General features: G+C 42.2%; 2 protein-coding genes across 4 annotated transcripts; one reads left to right on the top strand and one right to left on the bottom strand.

The window, feature by feature from the left end:
* Positions 1–819: 819 nt before the first annotated feature.
* Positions 820–8,647, top strand: LOC106613717 (E3 ubiquitin-protein ligase MARCHF2). Of its 3 annotated transcripts, none has more exons than XM_045687460.2 (6): positions 820–1,289; positions 2,673–2,925; positions 3,516–3,720; positions 4,369–4,578; positions 5,459–5,543; positions 6,056–8,647. In XM_045687460.2, exons 2-6 carry the CDS (start codon positions 2,750–2,752, stop codon positions 6,073–6,075), a joined length of 696 nt encoding a protein of 231 aa, XP_045543416.1. In that variant the 5' UTR covers positions 820–1,289; positions 2,673–2,749; the 3' UTR covers positions 6,076–8,647. The 3 variants fall into 3 exon arrangements, with proteins under 3 accessions (XP_045543416.1, XP_014071728.2, XP_014071730.2); XM_014216253.3 differs by having other exon boundaries at positions 832–1,289; positions 5,459–5,625; XM_014216255.3 differs by having other exon boundaries at positions 852–1,289; positions 3,516–3,711; positions 5,459–5,625.
* A 1,626-nt stretch (positions 8,648–10,273) lies between these two features.
* Positions 10,274–13,354, bottom strand: LOC106613716 (ras-related protein Rab-11B). Its single transcript, XM_014216252.3, has 5 exons — positions 13,123–13,354; positions 11,608–11,803; positions 11,259–11,452; positions 11,069–11,149; positions 10,274–10,956 (listed from the first exon to the last, which is right to left on the bottom strand). Exons 1-5 carry the CDS (start codon positions 13,160–13,162, stop codon positions 10,814–10,816), a joined length of 654 nt encoding a protein of 217 aa, XP_014071727.1. The 5' UTR covers positions 13,163–13,354; the 3' UTR covers positions 10,274–10,813.
* Between the last annotated feature and the right edge of the window lie 1,221 nt (positions 13,355–14,575).

Genomic DNA, 14,575 nt, shown 5'->3' with positions numbered 1-14,575 from the left:
CTTTGATATATTATCAGAATTGTTCTTTTACTTTATGCCTGATTCCCTTTACAGTCATTAATTTCAGTCTTTCTGAATAGTTGATTTTATTTTAGAAAAAAAATCAGATTAAGAAAATGAGGGTATTTCATTTATTCTAGGTGCAATCCACTATGTAAATATAAATCGCTTAATTTGTGAACAATTAAACGTAGATAAATACATTGACAAACAAAATGTATGCTTGCTTCTGGTGTTTGTTTACATTATATAAAATAAAGGTGCTTTTCTTCCATATGGAAAAATACCTATAACTTAATCTGTTTTATTTCACATTCAAATGGGTGAGATATTGAATTTCTATCAGGTTTCCATGTTAATTTTTTTTATATCCTATCAATCGGGAGAAGAATGCCAAACAATTTACAAAAAAAGAACGTGCACATCCAGTTGGCGAGAAAGATGACAAGCTATGCTGATCGGAAACGCCGTCCGTATGTGGAGGAGGCTCTGTCAAAGACCGTACAGTATGAAGATCACTGACCAATAATGAAGTTAGGCATAAACTGCTTCTCCAATAGAAATCCCGGATCACACTTGAGGGCGATGTCATGGAGGCTTTGGCTATCTAAGCTCATGCGCAGATATACGTCATCGGGTCTGACCGTCGTCTCGCGCCGAACTGCGCATGTGCATGCCGTCAAATCAAAGGCACTCCTTCAATATAAAGTTGTGTTTGACGAAAATGAAAACGTGTCAGTTTCACGAGATTGGAGTAATAACATGTTCAACATCTTTTAAGAAATTGCCTGGAATCTAGGTTGTGCCTTTAGATTTCTAGAAAATGAACTAAGGAATATATTTTCACTTCTCTCACTGATCCCAGATCACATGGACATATTGTCCTTGTTCGAGAGCATCAAATCCATGATGCATTGTGGGTAAATTGTGACTGGCTGATCTACAAATATTAATGAGTAGTTATTTTTGATGCAAAGTGATTTGAAGATCAGTCAGTCGGCAGTCGCTTGCAATGTCGAACAAGCTCTTTGACTTCTCCAATCCCAAACCCCAGCATGTGTCTGCTTGGTCTGTTTCGCAAGCGTTCCCGGTAGTCTCGCGATGTTGCGCTTCTGGGTTTAGAAACTCTGTGCTACTGTTGTCTGACAGCTAGACGAGAACTGGCATAGCTAGCGAGACATCAGAAAGGAAATAAAGCAATTCTCAACATTGATGGTTTCTATAGAGGACTATTTTATACATTGACAAACCCACATATCAGCTGTTAAAATGAAAAAAGAAGGAACCCGGTGAGTATTTTCTTCTACGGTCTTTGTCGGCTCGCTAACTAGTAACGTTACAGTAGCTAAGTTAGCGGCTAACAAATAGCTACTATAGTTAGCTAAAATAAAGTTAGCTGGCTCACTAGACCGTTTTCCTAGTAGAAGGCATTAGCTTAATAAATGAACGATACTGTAAACACAATTAAACCATAATCCATTGTCATGTAGCAATCAGTATGGTTGCTATTCTTTCCTGCACTAGCTACTGTAGCTAGAGCTAAACACAGCTGGCTGACCAAATTATCCAGCTGTGTCCTTCGGTCGGGGTTTTGTGTCTGTATTTGAGTGTGTGTGTGTGTGTGTGTGTGTGTGTGTTCTCGTCGGGATTCGACACTTCAAGCATGATGTAGCTAGCTAGCGTTCTAACTATGTTTGTTTGTAGTAACCACATTGATTAATCACCATCAAATCAAGATGATATGTTTTCCTGATATCTAACGTTACAAAACATAATGATTGGTAGACTTGATGATACTCTGTCATTTTGGAAAGACCAGGGAATGTCTAGCCACCCCCTGATATTGTGCTATCTGAGGGTTCCGGAGTGGCGCAGCGATCTAAGACACTGCATTTCTGTGCTAGAGGCATCACTACAGACCCTTGTTCGATCCCGGGCTGTATCACGATCGGGTGTCTCATAGGGTGGCGCACAATTGGCCCAGCGTCGTCCAGGTTAGGGGAGGGTTAGGCCGTCATTGTAAAATAAGAATTTGTTCTTAACTGACTCACCTAGTTAAATAAAGGTTAAATAAAAACATATCTGGATAGATAATGGTGTCTGTATTGTATTTTGAGGGTCAAATAAGAATTCTTTGATCAAAGGTTTTCATTTAAATTGTTATTTTTCAAAATATATAATTTGGTCATGTCAGTATATTTCCTAGAAACTGTAAGATGCTGACATCCCATACAGACAGATATATGAATCCAGTGTCTGAGTAGCCAATTATCTGGGTGAGGATATCTAGGAGACAGCTTGGCCGGGATCGGCGGTCACTCCCTTGTGCCCTGCTGCTCATACAGAGATAGAATTTTAGAAGTAGCTGTGTTGTGTTTTGCCAAATTGGCTCAACTGGATTTTGGGGCAAATAGGCCTACAGTTCAGACAATATCATTATTTTATTTCCTACAATACAAATTCTCAGTGTTGTGAAAACATTTTAAGAGCCTTTTTCATGTTGTCATAATTTAGGCCTCATTCAGCTCAGTGTTCTAATAATGTTGGTCAAAGAAAATGATATTATATTTTAAACCTCACTATTTGTCTCATAATAAGCTCTGTGATGTAACTAGTAGTAGAAGTGTATTGTATGAAGTGAATGAGGTCCTAACTCCTTCGCATCACTCCAGCTGTTAGGCCTAACTGCTCTGAGCTGAGTCTGTTCCTCATCATTCCCTTGACCCCTGACCCCCTGGACGACGTAACCATGACGACGGGGGAGTGTTGCCACCTCCCGGGCTCTCTGTGTGACTGCACTGGCAACGCTGCCCTGTCCAAAAGCGTGGAGGAGTCGGATAACTGCAGATCACAGTATGTCACCCAGGTCACAGCCAAAGATGGACGGCTGCTCTCCACTGTCATCAAACCCGTGAGCACACAGAGGTACTGTGGCTGAAAACTCACTTTCAGAGCTGAGCATTTATGAGATGTTTAGGGCTTTTATAACAGGCTGTTATAGTAGTTATCCTAGTCATATCTGGAACTCGTGAATGTTTGGGAGTATGTGTCCGGAAAGATGTCTCACAGTTAGCCTCAGAATTGATGAGAATTTGCTTAGCTGTTAAGACTGAAATGTTATGTTAGCCTAAGTAATATTTGGCAGGCTGTAGTAAGTAAACCCAGTCTAAGTAATATTTGGCAGGCTGTAGTAAGTAAACCCAGTCTAAGTAATATTTGGCAGGCTGTAGTAAGTAAACCCAGTCTAAGTAATATTTGGCAGGCTGTAGTAAGTAAACCCAGTCTAAGTAATATTTGGCAGGCTGTAGTAAGTAAACCCAGTCTAAGTAATATTTGGCAGGCTGTAGTAAGTAAACCCAGTCTAAGTAATATTTGGCAGGCTGTAGTAAGTAAACCCAGTCTAAGTAATATTTGGCAGGCTGTAGTAAGTAAACCCAGTCTAAGTAATATTTGGCAGGCTGTAGTAAGTAAACCCAGTCTAAGTATCCTGTTCAGGACCTTTCTGTTTCCTCCAGCGATGGGCCAATCTGCCGGATCTGTCACGAGGGGGCCAACGGCGAGGGCCTCCTGTCCCCCTGCGACTGCACAGGGACTTTGGGCACGGTGCACAAGAGCTGCCTAGAGAAGTGGCTCTCCTCCTCCAACACCAGTTACTGTGAGCTGTGCCACACAGAGTTCACAATTGAGCGCAAGCCCAGGTCCCTCACAGAGGTAACAAAGGTCAATGCCTTTAGCTTGTGTGTGTGTGTGTGTGTGTGTGTGTGTGTGTGTGTGTGTGTGTGTGTGTGTGTGTGTGTGTGTGTGTGTGTGTGTGTGTGTGTGTGTGTGTGTGTGTGTGTGTGTGTGAGAGACTGCTGCTGCTTGCTTTTGCCTTTGTCAGCATTCCTCTGCCTGCGGTGTGTGTGTGGTTCTGCTTATGCTGTGTCAAAACACATGAGCATGATTCACTCTTCTTTGTCTCTTTCTGCTTGCGTAGATTACTCAATGCAAACATTGTGCTTGTAGCTGCAATACTTCTGTGTTGATATAGAATTTTGGGCCTTGCTCATGGGTCAAAAACATGAAGCAATGTTGGCTTAGTTTGACTTAGTTGTGTAGTAAATGCTGAATATGTCAACGGAAATCTAGTTAGGGAGGGATTATGGATTTTGTTTTAGTTATTTATTGTAATGTATCATCATGTGTTCGTGTAATGAATGATGTTTGAACCCAGGAAGTCATTCATCTACTAATGCGAATCTCAATAAACCAAACCCAGAAGAAGAGGAAAAAGCAGTGTGAGTCCTCCAGTGACCCTGTTGGGCCTGTAGTGCATGCTCAGTACACTTTATTTCTTTCTCTTCTCTCCCCTCTCTTCTGTCTTCACAGTGGATGCGGGATCCGGGCCCTCGGAACGAGAAGCGCACTTTGTTCTGTGACATGCTGTGCTTCCTGTTCATCACGCCCCTGGCAGCCATCTCTGGCTGGCTGTGTCTGAGGGGAGCTCAGGACCACCTGCACTTCAACAGCAGACTGGAGGCCGTGGGCCTCATCGCACTCACCATCGCCCTCTTCACCATTTACGTCCTCTGGACTCTGGTAAGTAGGCCCACATCTAGGACCGGCTAGAACTGACCTTAGATCAGCGTCTCAGCATGCTATATCATGGTTGGGAAACTAGCAGCCTGTCTTTGACTAATCACACTTTAAATACTTAGTGGGACAACAAGACCGTCCAAGACAGTCCCACTTACATTTGATGTGTAATTGATTTGTTTTTATGAGTCTTTTGTCATGCCTGTTGCTACTAAAAAGACTTTGCTTTAAAAGACAGAAATGGACTTTGATCGAGTCTGTTTTGTATTTACCAGTTGTAATGTTTCAACTCCTGAATGTGCTTGGACAGCAGTTCTCAAACCTTTAGCGTGCCAGTTTGTTTGTTTTTAGCCTTGGAGGAGCATCAATATTCTCTCCTCCTCAACCCCCTTCTCTCCTCCTCAACCCCCTTCTCTCCTCCTCAACCCCCTTCTCTCCTCCTCAACCCCCTTCTCTCCTCCTCAACCCCCTTCTCTCCTCCTCAACCCCCTTCTCTCCTCCTCAACCCCCTTCTCTCCTCCTCAACCCCCTTCTCTCCTCCTCAACCCCCTTCTCTCCTCCTCAACCCCCATCTCTCCTCCTCAACCCCCATCTCTCCTCCTCAACCCCCTTCTCTCCTCCTCAACCCCCATCTCTCCTCCTCAACCCCCATCTCTCCTCCTCAACCCCCATCTCTCCTCCTCAACCCCCATCTCTCCTCCTCAACCCCCATCTCTCCTCCTCAACCCCCATCTCTCCTCCTCAACCCCCTTCTCTCCTCCTCAACCCCCATCTCTCCTCCTCAACCCCCATCTCTCCTCCTCAACCCCCTTCTCTCCTCCTCAACCCCCATCTCTCCTCCTCAACCCCCATCTCTCCTCCTCAACCCCCATCTCCCCTGCAGGTTTCATTCCGCTACCACTGTCAGCTCTACTCTGAGTGGAGACGAACCAACCAGAAAGTGCGCCTGCTCCTTCCAGACGCGAAGGGTGGGCATTCTAGCCAGCATTCCTTGCTCTCCACGAAGCTGCTGAAAAAGACAGCTGACGAGACCATAGTATGAGGTCAAAGGTGGGAAAATTGATGTTAGGGTTCTTCTCCGTGTGCTGGAGGTTTGTGGCAAAAAAAACCAAGTCTCCAACCAGAGCCTAAGCACTTGTGGATGCAGATTTTTTTATTTTTCAGTTTAAATCCTTTTTTACCTACGTGTATCATCATCAGCTCTTCATTTAATACCTTTCGTTTTTATTTAGTCGTGTTATAGCCTCTACTGGTGTTTTTATATTGATCAGGTAAAGAAAGCATTATGTTAGAGGCCATTCAGTACCGTGCAGTAGAGTGTTTTGTGAAGGTTTGGAAATGGGCAGTTGATTGGATGGTACTCCACTGGGCCCTGCAAGGAGACGACAAAGGATTGGACTGATGCTCAGTGGAGATGGCTGCTGAAGCCTTAAAACCACGACCTAGCGTTTAAGTGAACATTTACTCTCTTTATTTTCAGTTCTCCACAACCGACTATAAAAGTGAGGCATGGATCGTTGATGCTGATCTAAGGCGATTCATCCAGCAGTTGATTCCCTAACCACTGAGTGCAGAAGTGAGAAGTTTTGACTCCGGTTCACCAGCCACAGGCTATTCCACTGGGGGATTATATATGCTCATGCCATTTTTATACGCAATTCAGTTGACTCCCTTCAATTTAACTCCCATCTGTTTTCCCCTTGGGGTGAGCAGGAATTGTGCAATAAAACACTGTGGACGCGGGTGCTCTCGCAGTATGTGAGGAGACTGCTCCCAACACGCACAGTTTTGCATGCATGCGATGCACTGTTTATGTTTTCATTTTGTTGGGGTGGGGGGGAATATTGTTTACTTTTTTTTTTTACTTTGGGGGATTGAAAGATCGGTTGGTCGAGCTTCCGTTGATTAGTGTTGCTAGTTTGTATGTTGATCAAGGTTTCCTCCCTGGGAGTATAGAGGTCTCATACTGTCAGCACTTAATAGAAAAAACTGTTCCTATAGAGTGAGCTGATCTATGTACAGTAGGTCTAGATGCCACTGATGAAGAAAAACCTTTATGGAAATGTGTATTCCACAAACATGAATTTCAAACTTGTTGTGGTTGAGGGGAAACTGGTTACAGGAAATCAATAGTACATTGCTCTCCTATGATGAGATTCCAATGAAAAGCTTTTAGTTGGTGTGTTTTTTGGTATTGGTGTGTTTTCTTTTGGTGTCGTCACGTAACAATAGCTAGTAATCACATCCAGCAAGAGCATAGATTGGTTGGTTGATGTTACTTCAGGTTTTGTAGAAGTTGTATTCCCTCCGATATGCAGTCGACCAGACTCGGACGCCTACACTCAGACGTACCTACAGACTGTACCTTGACAGTAGAACCCAGTGTCTGGTTCTAGACTCTTATGAGTTTTGTTCTTATCCATCTGCCACAACTTTAAAACATATGAGGTGACCTCTGTATGAGAGAGATGTGCAAAAACAGCATAGCTCTTTGTGTGGGTTTTGTGCATTTGATTTCTTCCCTGTACGCTGTATGGACCTTTCAGACACCCTCTGTCTTAGCGAAGCTTCATTTCGACATATTTGTATATGTGTTGTTAATCATAGTGTCCTTGGTTGACCATACAAGTATTGTCCCTGAATCTTAAAAGCTGTTAACAGGCCTAAAGAGAGGAGGATTAATGCAAATATCCTCCTCAGTAGGGGAAGCTCACGTCATGGTGCACAGAAGCCAAAAACATAGGTCTAGATTTGTCACTCTTTTATTTTAACCCCTTCATAGCAATCATGCTCCTATCTACTGCTCATCTGTAGGGGCAAGTTCAACTCCTCCGGGACCTGAGGGTTGATCACCTGAAGGGCTTTGCGGTGGAACAGCTATGCACTGGAAGGTTTATTTATGCAGCTGCAAGAAACCTGGTTGTGGGAGTGGCATTCTGAAATCAGATTAAGCTTGGGGGGACAATGGTGATCTACAGTAAACAAAGTAGGAAGTCATCCTCAGCATAGATGGACACTAGTCAGCCCAGTTCAGTTCAGTGTAGTGTCCTGTTGGGAGACCCATTCTGAAAATGGATAGAAATGTTTTTGTTGTTGTAAAGTGGCGATTGTCACTCTGAAGGAATCCTCATCTGGTGTTAAAGGGTAGATAACGTTGTGCAATAGTAATACTGGAGCTTAGTATGAGGTTATTTTCCTGTGTGTGTGTGTGTGGTGGTGTGGAACCGTGTTGAGGATCTTTCAGGGTGGAGAGAGTTCTTACCTACGTCGTCAGCAATGTAGGGTGTAGTTACAGCAAGTGTGCAATTTGATCACTTTACAATGCAATTCTTACCTATAATCTTAACAATATGTAATGAAAGCAGAAGTATAATGTAGAAGTAAGTGCATATGAAGGATCATAGCAGTTCGCTCACTTGTGCAGGCTGAGAAGGTCACGATAGGATGTTGGATTTTTCTATGCGAGTCTTGAGTTGCCTACAATATGCTCAGAGACATTAAACTCCAGTGTTATAACCGCTAACTCAAACAGTTCCTTCTCTCCAAAGAAGCATTGATTCTTGTGTTTTATACCAGTATATCAAACGGCACTTTCACAAAACTATAATGGAAATGAATACAGTGTGGTTGTTTATATTATCTCCTAATACAGACTTTGAAAGGGATTTAAAAGTGTTACTGATATTGTACAATTTTCCCTGTTTCTGATGTTCGGATATTGCTCCTCTGATTTCGTTTTTGATTTGAAGATGAAACCAAGGGTCCAGGGCATTGTCATGCTCGTATGTAAAAGGAGCAACATACCAGCTTTGTAGACTTGTTTTTGTTAATGATTTAATCTCGTGTTCGTTTTACCACAGTTTTTAATATATTCATGTGTATCATTTGTAATTTGTTTCAATTATTCCTTGAAGCACAGGATTTGTATCAATCTTACACTATAGTATTTCAAAACATTTATGTTGTGCAATGTAAAAAAGAAAGATGTCTTCACCAAAATATGTTGGTGCTTGCAATCAGCCAAGAAAAGTGTGCAAAGCAAATTTAAAAATGAAGCTACAGAATGGATAAACATCGACTCCTTTTGTCTTCTTAATGATGTGGACACTTGCATGTACTACACAGGCCTCTTATTTGATGTTATTTCAGACTTTACGGTTATCTGCAACAGTTAACACATTCAGTCAAAATAGAATTGTTTGCAAAATGTTGGTTGAACTGTCATCTTCCTTGATCACATGAACTTTTCCAAAGTCCACACAATATTTGCATGAACTATCTTAGGTCACATTACTCTTGATAGGGGTTTTGCACTTTTTGTTCACATGGAAAATGTAGAATTTGTTTGGTATCCAGTGCTCTGGTTTCCAGTCACTCTCAGGTCAACAAGAGGGTCAACATATCAACAAAATGTCCCATGTCATGTACGTTCACTTACTGGTTACATTCTCAACTTATACTGAACAGAAATATAAATATGTAAAATGTTGGTCCCATGTTTCATGAACTGAAATACAAAATCCCTGAAATGTTCCATATGCACAAAAAGCATTTCTCCTTTGCCAAGATAATTGATCCATAGGACAGGTGTGGCATATCAAGAAGCTGATTAAACAGCATAATCATTACACAGGTGCAACTTGTGCTGGGAACAATAAAAGGCCACTCTAAAATGTGCAGCTTTGTCACAACACAGATGTCTCAAGTGTTGAGGGAGCGTGCAATTGGCATGCTGACTGCAGGAATGTCCACCAGAGCTGTTGTCAGAATTGAATGTTCATTTCTCTACCATAAGCTGCCTCCAACGTCATTTTAGAGAATTTGGCAGTATGTCCAACCTGCCTTTCAACCACAGACTACGGTCAGCCAAGGACATCCACATCCGGCATCTTCACCTGCCGGATCGTCTGAGCCCAGCCACCCAGACAGCTGATGAAACAGGAGTATTTCTGTCTGTAATAAAGCCCTTTTGTGGGGAAAAAACAAATTCTGATTGGCTTGGCTTGGGCCTATGCACACCCAGGCCCATCCATGGCTGCGCTCATGCCCGGTCATGTGAAAACCATAGATTAGGGTCTAATGAATTTAGTTCAATTGACTGATTTCCTTATATGAACTGTGACATAGTAAAATTATTGAAATTGTTGCACGTTGCATTTATATTTTTGTTCAGTATATAAAACTCTTCTCCATCTAAGGCTCTTTTCTAATCCATCCTCCATCCTCCTAAAATAGACCGCCAAAGATGAGAGGGTCATGTCATTCGATAATTCAATTCTGTTTTCCACTACTGGCTTACACAGAGGTCAACAACTGATGAAATGTTGAATTGAATCCCTGTGAACAGTTAGTTCCTGGATCTCCCTCCCATGCAATGCCTGGCAGATAGGCCTTTAAGGGGCTTACAATAAACACGGCTCTAATATTTTTCATATGCTGCTGTAGCATCATGCTTGACACTAGGCTAGCTCTAATGGGGTGTGGCGCTGTCCTAGAGCAGAGGAACAGGACTGGGCCTGGAGGAAACGTAAACAACCTCCTGTAGACTCCTGCCACTACAACAACAAGCCTCCATAAGGACAGACACACACACAGGACAAGACAGTCTACCTGCATACATCTAAAGTTGAGCATTTTGAATTCCAGTACTGTACAGCACACTAATAAGGGTAGAATATGTTAAAGATCAATGAATGACTTATTACTTTGTCATTGAGTTTATTGTAAAGTCTTACAGTGATTATTGAAAATAAAACAATGAAAAGGTGAGACAAACATTTGAATAAATACACAATGAAGGTCATTTCTGGCATGATAACTAACTAAATGCATATACCAATGTAATAATACTGCCTTATTCAAGAGAAACTGTGAGTGGGTATATACACAGCACCATCTAGTGGTCATTGTTCAAATCTCAAGAGTCCAAAACACTACAGCACTTCAAATCCAGCTCATCCCATTTCACAGTCCTGTTGCTACACTGCAGGAACCTCAATGTTGAACCCATGAATAACTGAAAAAGTGAATGGAAGGCTTTTTTAAGTTTCACTTCATGGCAGAAGAGCATATGTGAGTTCACAAGTAATAAAAAGTAAGTTTTGTATACAGGGAGGGAGGGTTGAGTAGGGCGTCGCCACATATGGTAACAAAGACAGAATGGGCGGTACAGGATAAGACAGTGTGATGGTGGAAGTGGAGGGGGGTTGGGGAAAGGGGGTCAGAGGAGTGCTGAGGGTCACAGGCTTTGGCAGCACGGTAGTTTGTTTTTCTGCCCATCGGTGGTGGGGGGGACACTGATGTCCACTACATTGTTGCCTGGAGACTCGTCATGTGCTGATCTGTCAGCTATCTGCTTCTGTGATACGATTCGGTAGATTTCTGGAGGAAAAAGAAGAGACAGTAACTGAAAATACAATGTGCCAATAATACATACCTTATACACTAGTTTGTTTCCAGTAATGTGAGGTGTGTCGTGGCTCCCTCTTCTTACCTGTGAGGATGTTCTTGAACGCCTCTTCTACATTAGTGGAGTCCAAAGCTGAGGTCTCAATAAATGATAGCGTATTCTTTTCTGAGGGAGAAAAAGAGAAAAGATTGCATTGAGACAAACAGGGGTGTCTTCTTAACCATTTTTGTCCACGGAGTGAGCTGTCATCTACTCCAGTGTTTTTGTTGTTTACCTGCGAAAGCGCGAGCCTCGTCTGTGGGCACTGCCCTGAGGTGGCGCAGGTCACTTTTGTTGCCCACCAGCATGATGACGATGTTGTTATCAGCATGATCCCTCAGCTCCTTCAGCCAGCGCTCCACATTTTCATAGGTTAGATGCTTGGCAATGTCGTACACTAGGAGTGCCCCCACCGCCCCCCGGTAGTACCTGATTGGGACAGAGCAGGGAGGATACGAGGTCATAGGTTGTGAGACTAAGATAGAGAAGGATTTCACACAATGGTTTCAGTGCTATCAAAATATGCTAGTTCCAAGACGAGCATCCTTAACATTATTGAACAGTGAGCTCCCTCTTCCACTCACGCTGAGGTGATGGCTCTGTAGCGCTCCTGTCCAGCTGTATCCCAGATCTGGGCCTTTATCATTTTGCCGTCCACCTGGATGCTGCGGGTGGCGAATTCCACACCGATGGTGCTTTTGCTCTCCAGGTTGAACTCATTCCGTGTGAAACGGGACAGCAGGTTACTCTTCCCCACACCAGAGTCTCCGATCAGCACCACTGGCAACAAAACACACATTTAGCATTGCAATGACAGGCTGCTGCTGTATGTTCAGTACAGTGGAAAATGTTAGACCACATAACAGATCATATACAGTAAACCAATTACCAAAACCAAGTAGGCCAAGTGGATTACTTAGGAAAATGGCCGTAATCAAATGGATCTGTGAATGTCTGACTTCTTTGAATGCTTTGGAAAGACAATATGTTCATTGATTGAATACCGCTGTTTGCATGGCCTTGCCAAGATGACGAAAAACAACAGAAAAGCATTCTTAACAGAAATAAAGTGGTTAAATGAGTAGAAAGTGCTGCTCTGTCTTTTTAGTGGAGGAAAACGTTGTGAACTTTGTCCTTCTGAAGTCATGCTGCAGGAAGCTGAGAACCTGTTCCTACTGGGAAACCTGAGTTAACACTTTCAGAGGGCCTCTTCCTTTCCTGTCTTCTCCAGTGATTCACCCTCTGAATCACTTGGAAATCCTCTGTTCTCACTCTGTCCCTTTGATGACATTTTATATCATCATGTTTTAAGTGTCATTTGGAATGTCTCATGTTGAATATTGCTGTATACTACACTAGACTGGTAACGGGTGTGGTGTGCTTCTGTGGGATTGAAACATCTAACAGGAACTCATCAGTAGGGTAATAAATGGGTATCTGTAAGATTTTGACAAATGTGGTTTCTTGTGCCGGGGACTTCCTTCCTGCTCATTATCCCATTCCTATCTGATACAATTAAATGGGCAGTCTATTATCAGGGATAGTCATGTTCAGCTACATCGCATACTGTCAGTCACATTATAATCTAAGCAAACTGTTTATGGGATGAACAAATATAACAGTATTTCTATTAGGTGTATTCTTTATGGGTATTACCTATAAGTTACATATACAACAAATAAAAAAATGACAATGACTTAATGAATCACCCATTTCAGGTTTGACCTTTGGTACACTTGTGAAAAGAATCCTAGCTATGATTTGTATTTGAAGAAATCTGCATGTTGCTGGCCAGCACCTTTTGAGTATGATGAAGGTGTTATAAAGGAACGAGACCTGAGAAATCCTCTGTCGTTAGACAAGTTAGAACTGTGCATTTGTCAACACAATGCGACAAAACTAAGAATTAGCATGCCACCAGATCAGATGGAGGCTTGCTAAATCTATCTACATTCTAAAACAATCTGTTATAATAAAATACATTGTGGGCGCTTCCTCTAACGTAATTAACAAAATCAGACCAATTCTATTTGTTGTAGCTACCACAAAAAGCAGCTAGCTACAGCTAGATGTGTAGACATGGATGACAGTTAGTTTACCTTTGAACAAGAAATCGTATTCATCATCTCGGTTACCCATGTCTTTAAAATCGTCTGATTCCAATTTAATTGCGATATATTCCTGGTCTAGCGTTTCAGCTGTTGGTTGTAGTGTTTTCTCCGTCCCTTTTTTTCCCCCTGTAACCCAATGCGCGAAACAATGCCTTGGCTGTCACAGTCTCCAACCGACCGCAGGAAGAGAGGGGATCTTCCTGGCTCTGCAGAAGGGGAGGAGTTCACTGGCGCCAATGTAAACTCTACTACAATATTCATGGCATTCCATTACAGTAGTAATAGGCCTACATAGCTAGGCTATATCAGTGATAATATCTACAGTTGGTGGTTAAAGAATGCTGGCTTCTTTTTTCATCTGATGACCACTCCTGTCAAATTATACTTTATCAAGGGTCTACTCAGATCCTCAAGAAGTTCTACAGCTGCACCATTGAGAGCATCTTGACTGGCTGCATCAGTACTTGTTATGGCAACTGTACGAGTCTGAGGGTGGTGCGGACAGCCTAGTACATCACTGAGGCCGAGCTCCCTGCCATCCAGGACCTCTACATCAGGCAATGTGAAAGAAAGGCCCAGAAAATTGTTAAAGATTTCAGCCACTCAAGCCATCGATTGTTCTCTCTGCTTTTGAACGGCAAGTCTGACACCAACAGCCGTCTGAACAGTTTCTATGCCAAAGCCATAAGACTGCTAAATAGCTAACAAAATGGCTACAATGACTATTTGCATTGACCCTTCTATGCACACTCACTCTATGCACTTACTCACACACACACACACTCTTGTATAACTAACCTTGTGGGGACACTATTCCCCTTAACCCTATTTTTATTTTATTTTATTTAACTAGGCAAGTCAGTTAAGAACAAATTGTTATTTACAATGACGGCCTACCAAAAGGCAAAAGGATACCTGCAGGACAGGGCCTGGGATTAAACAAAATTAAATAAATACAATATAAATATAGGACAAAACACACATCACAACATGAGAGACACAACAATACATAAAGAGAGACCTAAGATAGCATAACAAGGCAGAAACACATAACACAACATGGTAGAAAAACAATATGACAACAACATGGTAGAAAAACAACATGACAACAACATGGTAGAAACACAACATGACAACAACATGGTAGAAAAACAACATGACAACAACATGGTAGAAAAACAACATGACAACAACATGGTAGCAAAACAACATAACACAGCATGGTAGAAAAACAACATGACAACAACATGGTAGCAAAACAACATGACAACAACATGGTAGAAAACAACATAACAACAACATGGTAGAAACACAACATGACAACAACATGGTAGCAAAACAACATAACACAGCATGGTAGAAAAACAACATGACAACAACATGGTAGAAAAACAACATAACACAGCATGGTAGCAAAACAACATGACAACAACATGGTAGA

The sequence above is a fragment of the Salmo salar genome, chromosome 10, assembly GCF_965601325.2.
Source record: "Salmo salar chromosome 10, fSalSal1, whole genome shotgun sequence".
Lineage (NCBI taxonomy): Eukaryota > Metazoa > Chordata > Actinopteri > Salmoniformes > Salmonidae > Salmo > Salmo salar.
The sequence above is the reverse complement of the archived record's forward strand: the minus strand, read 5'-3'. Positions and strand labels throughout refer to the sequence as shown.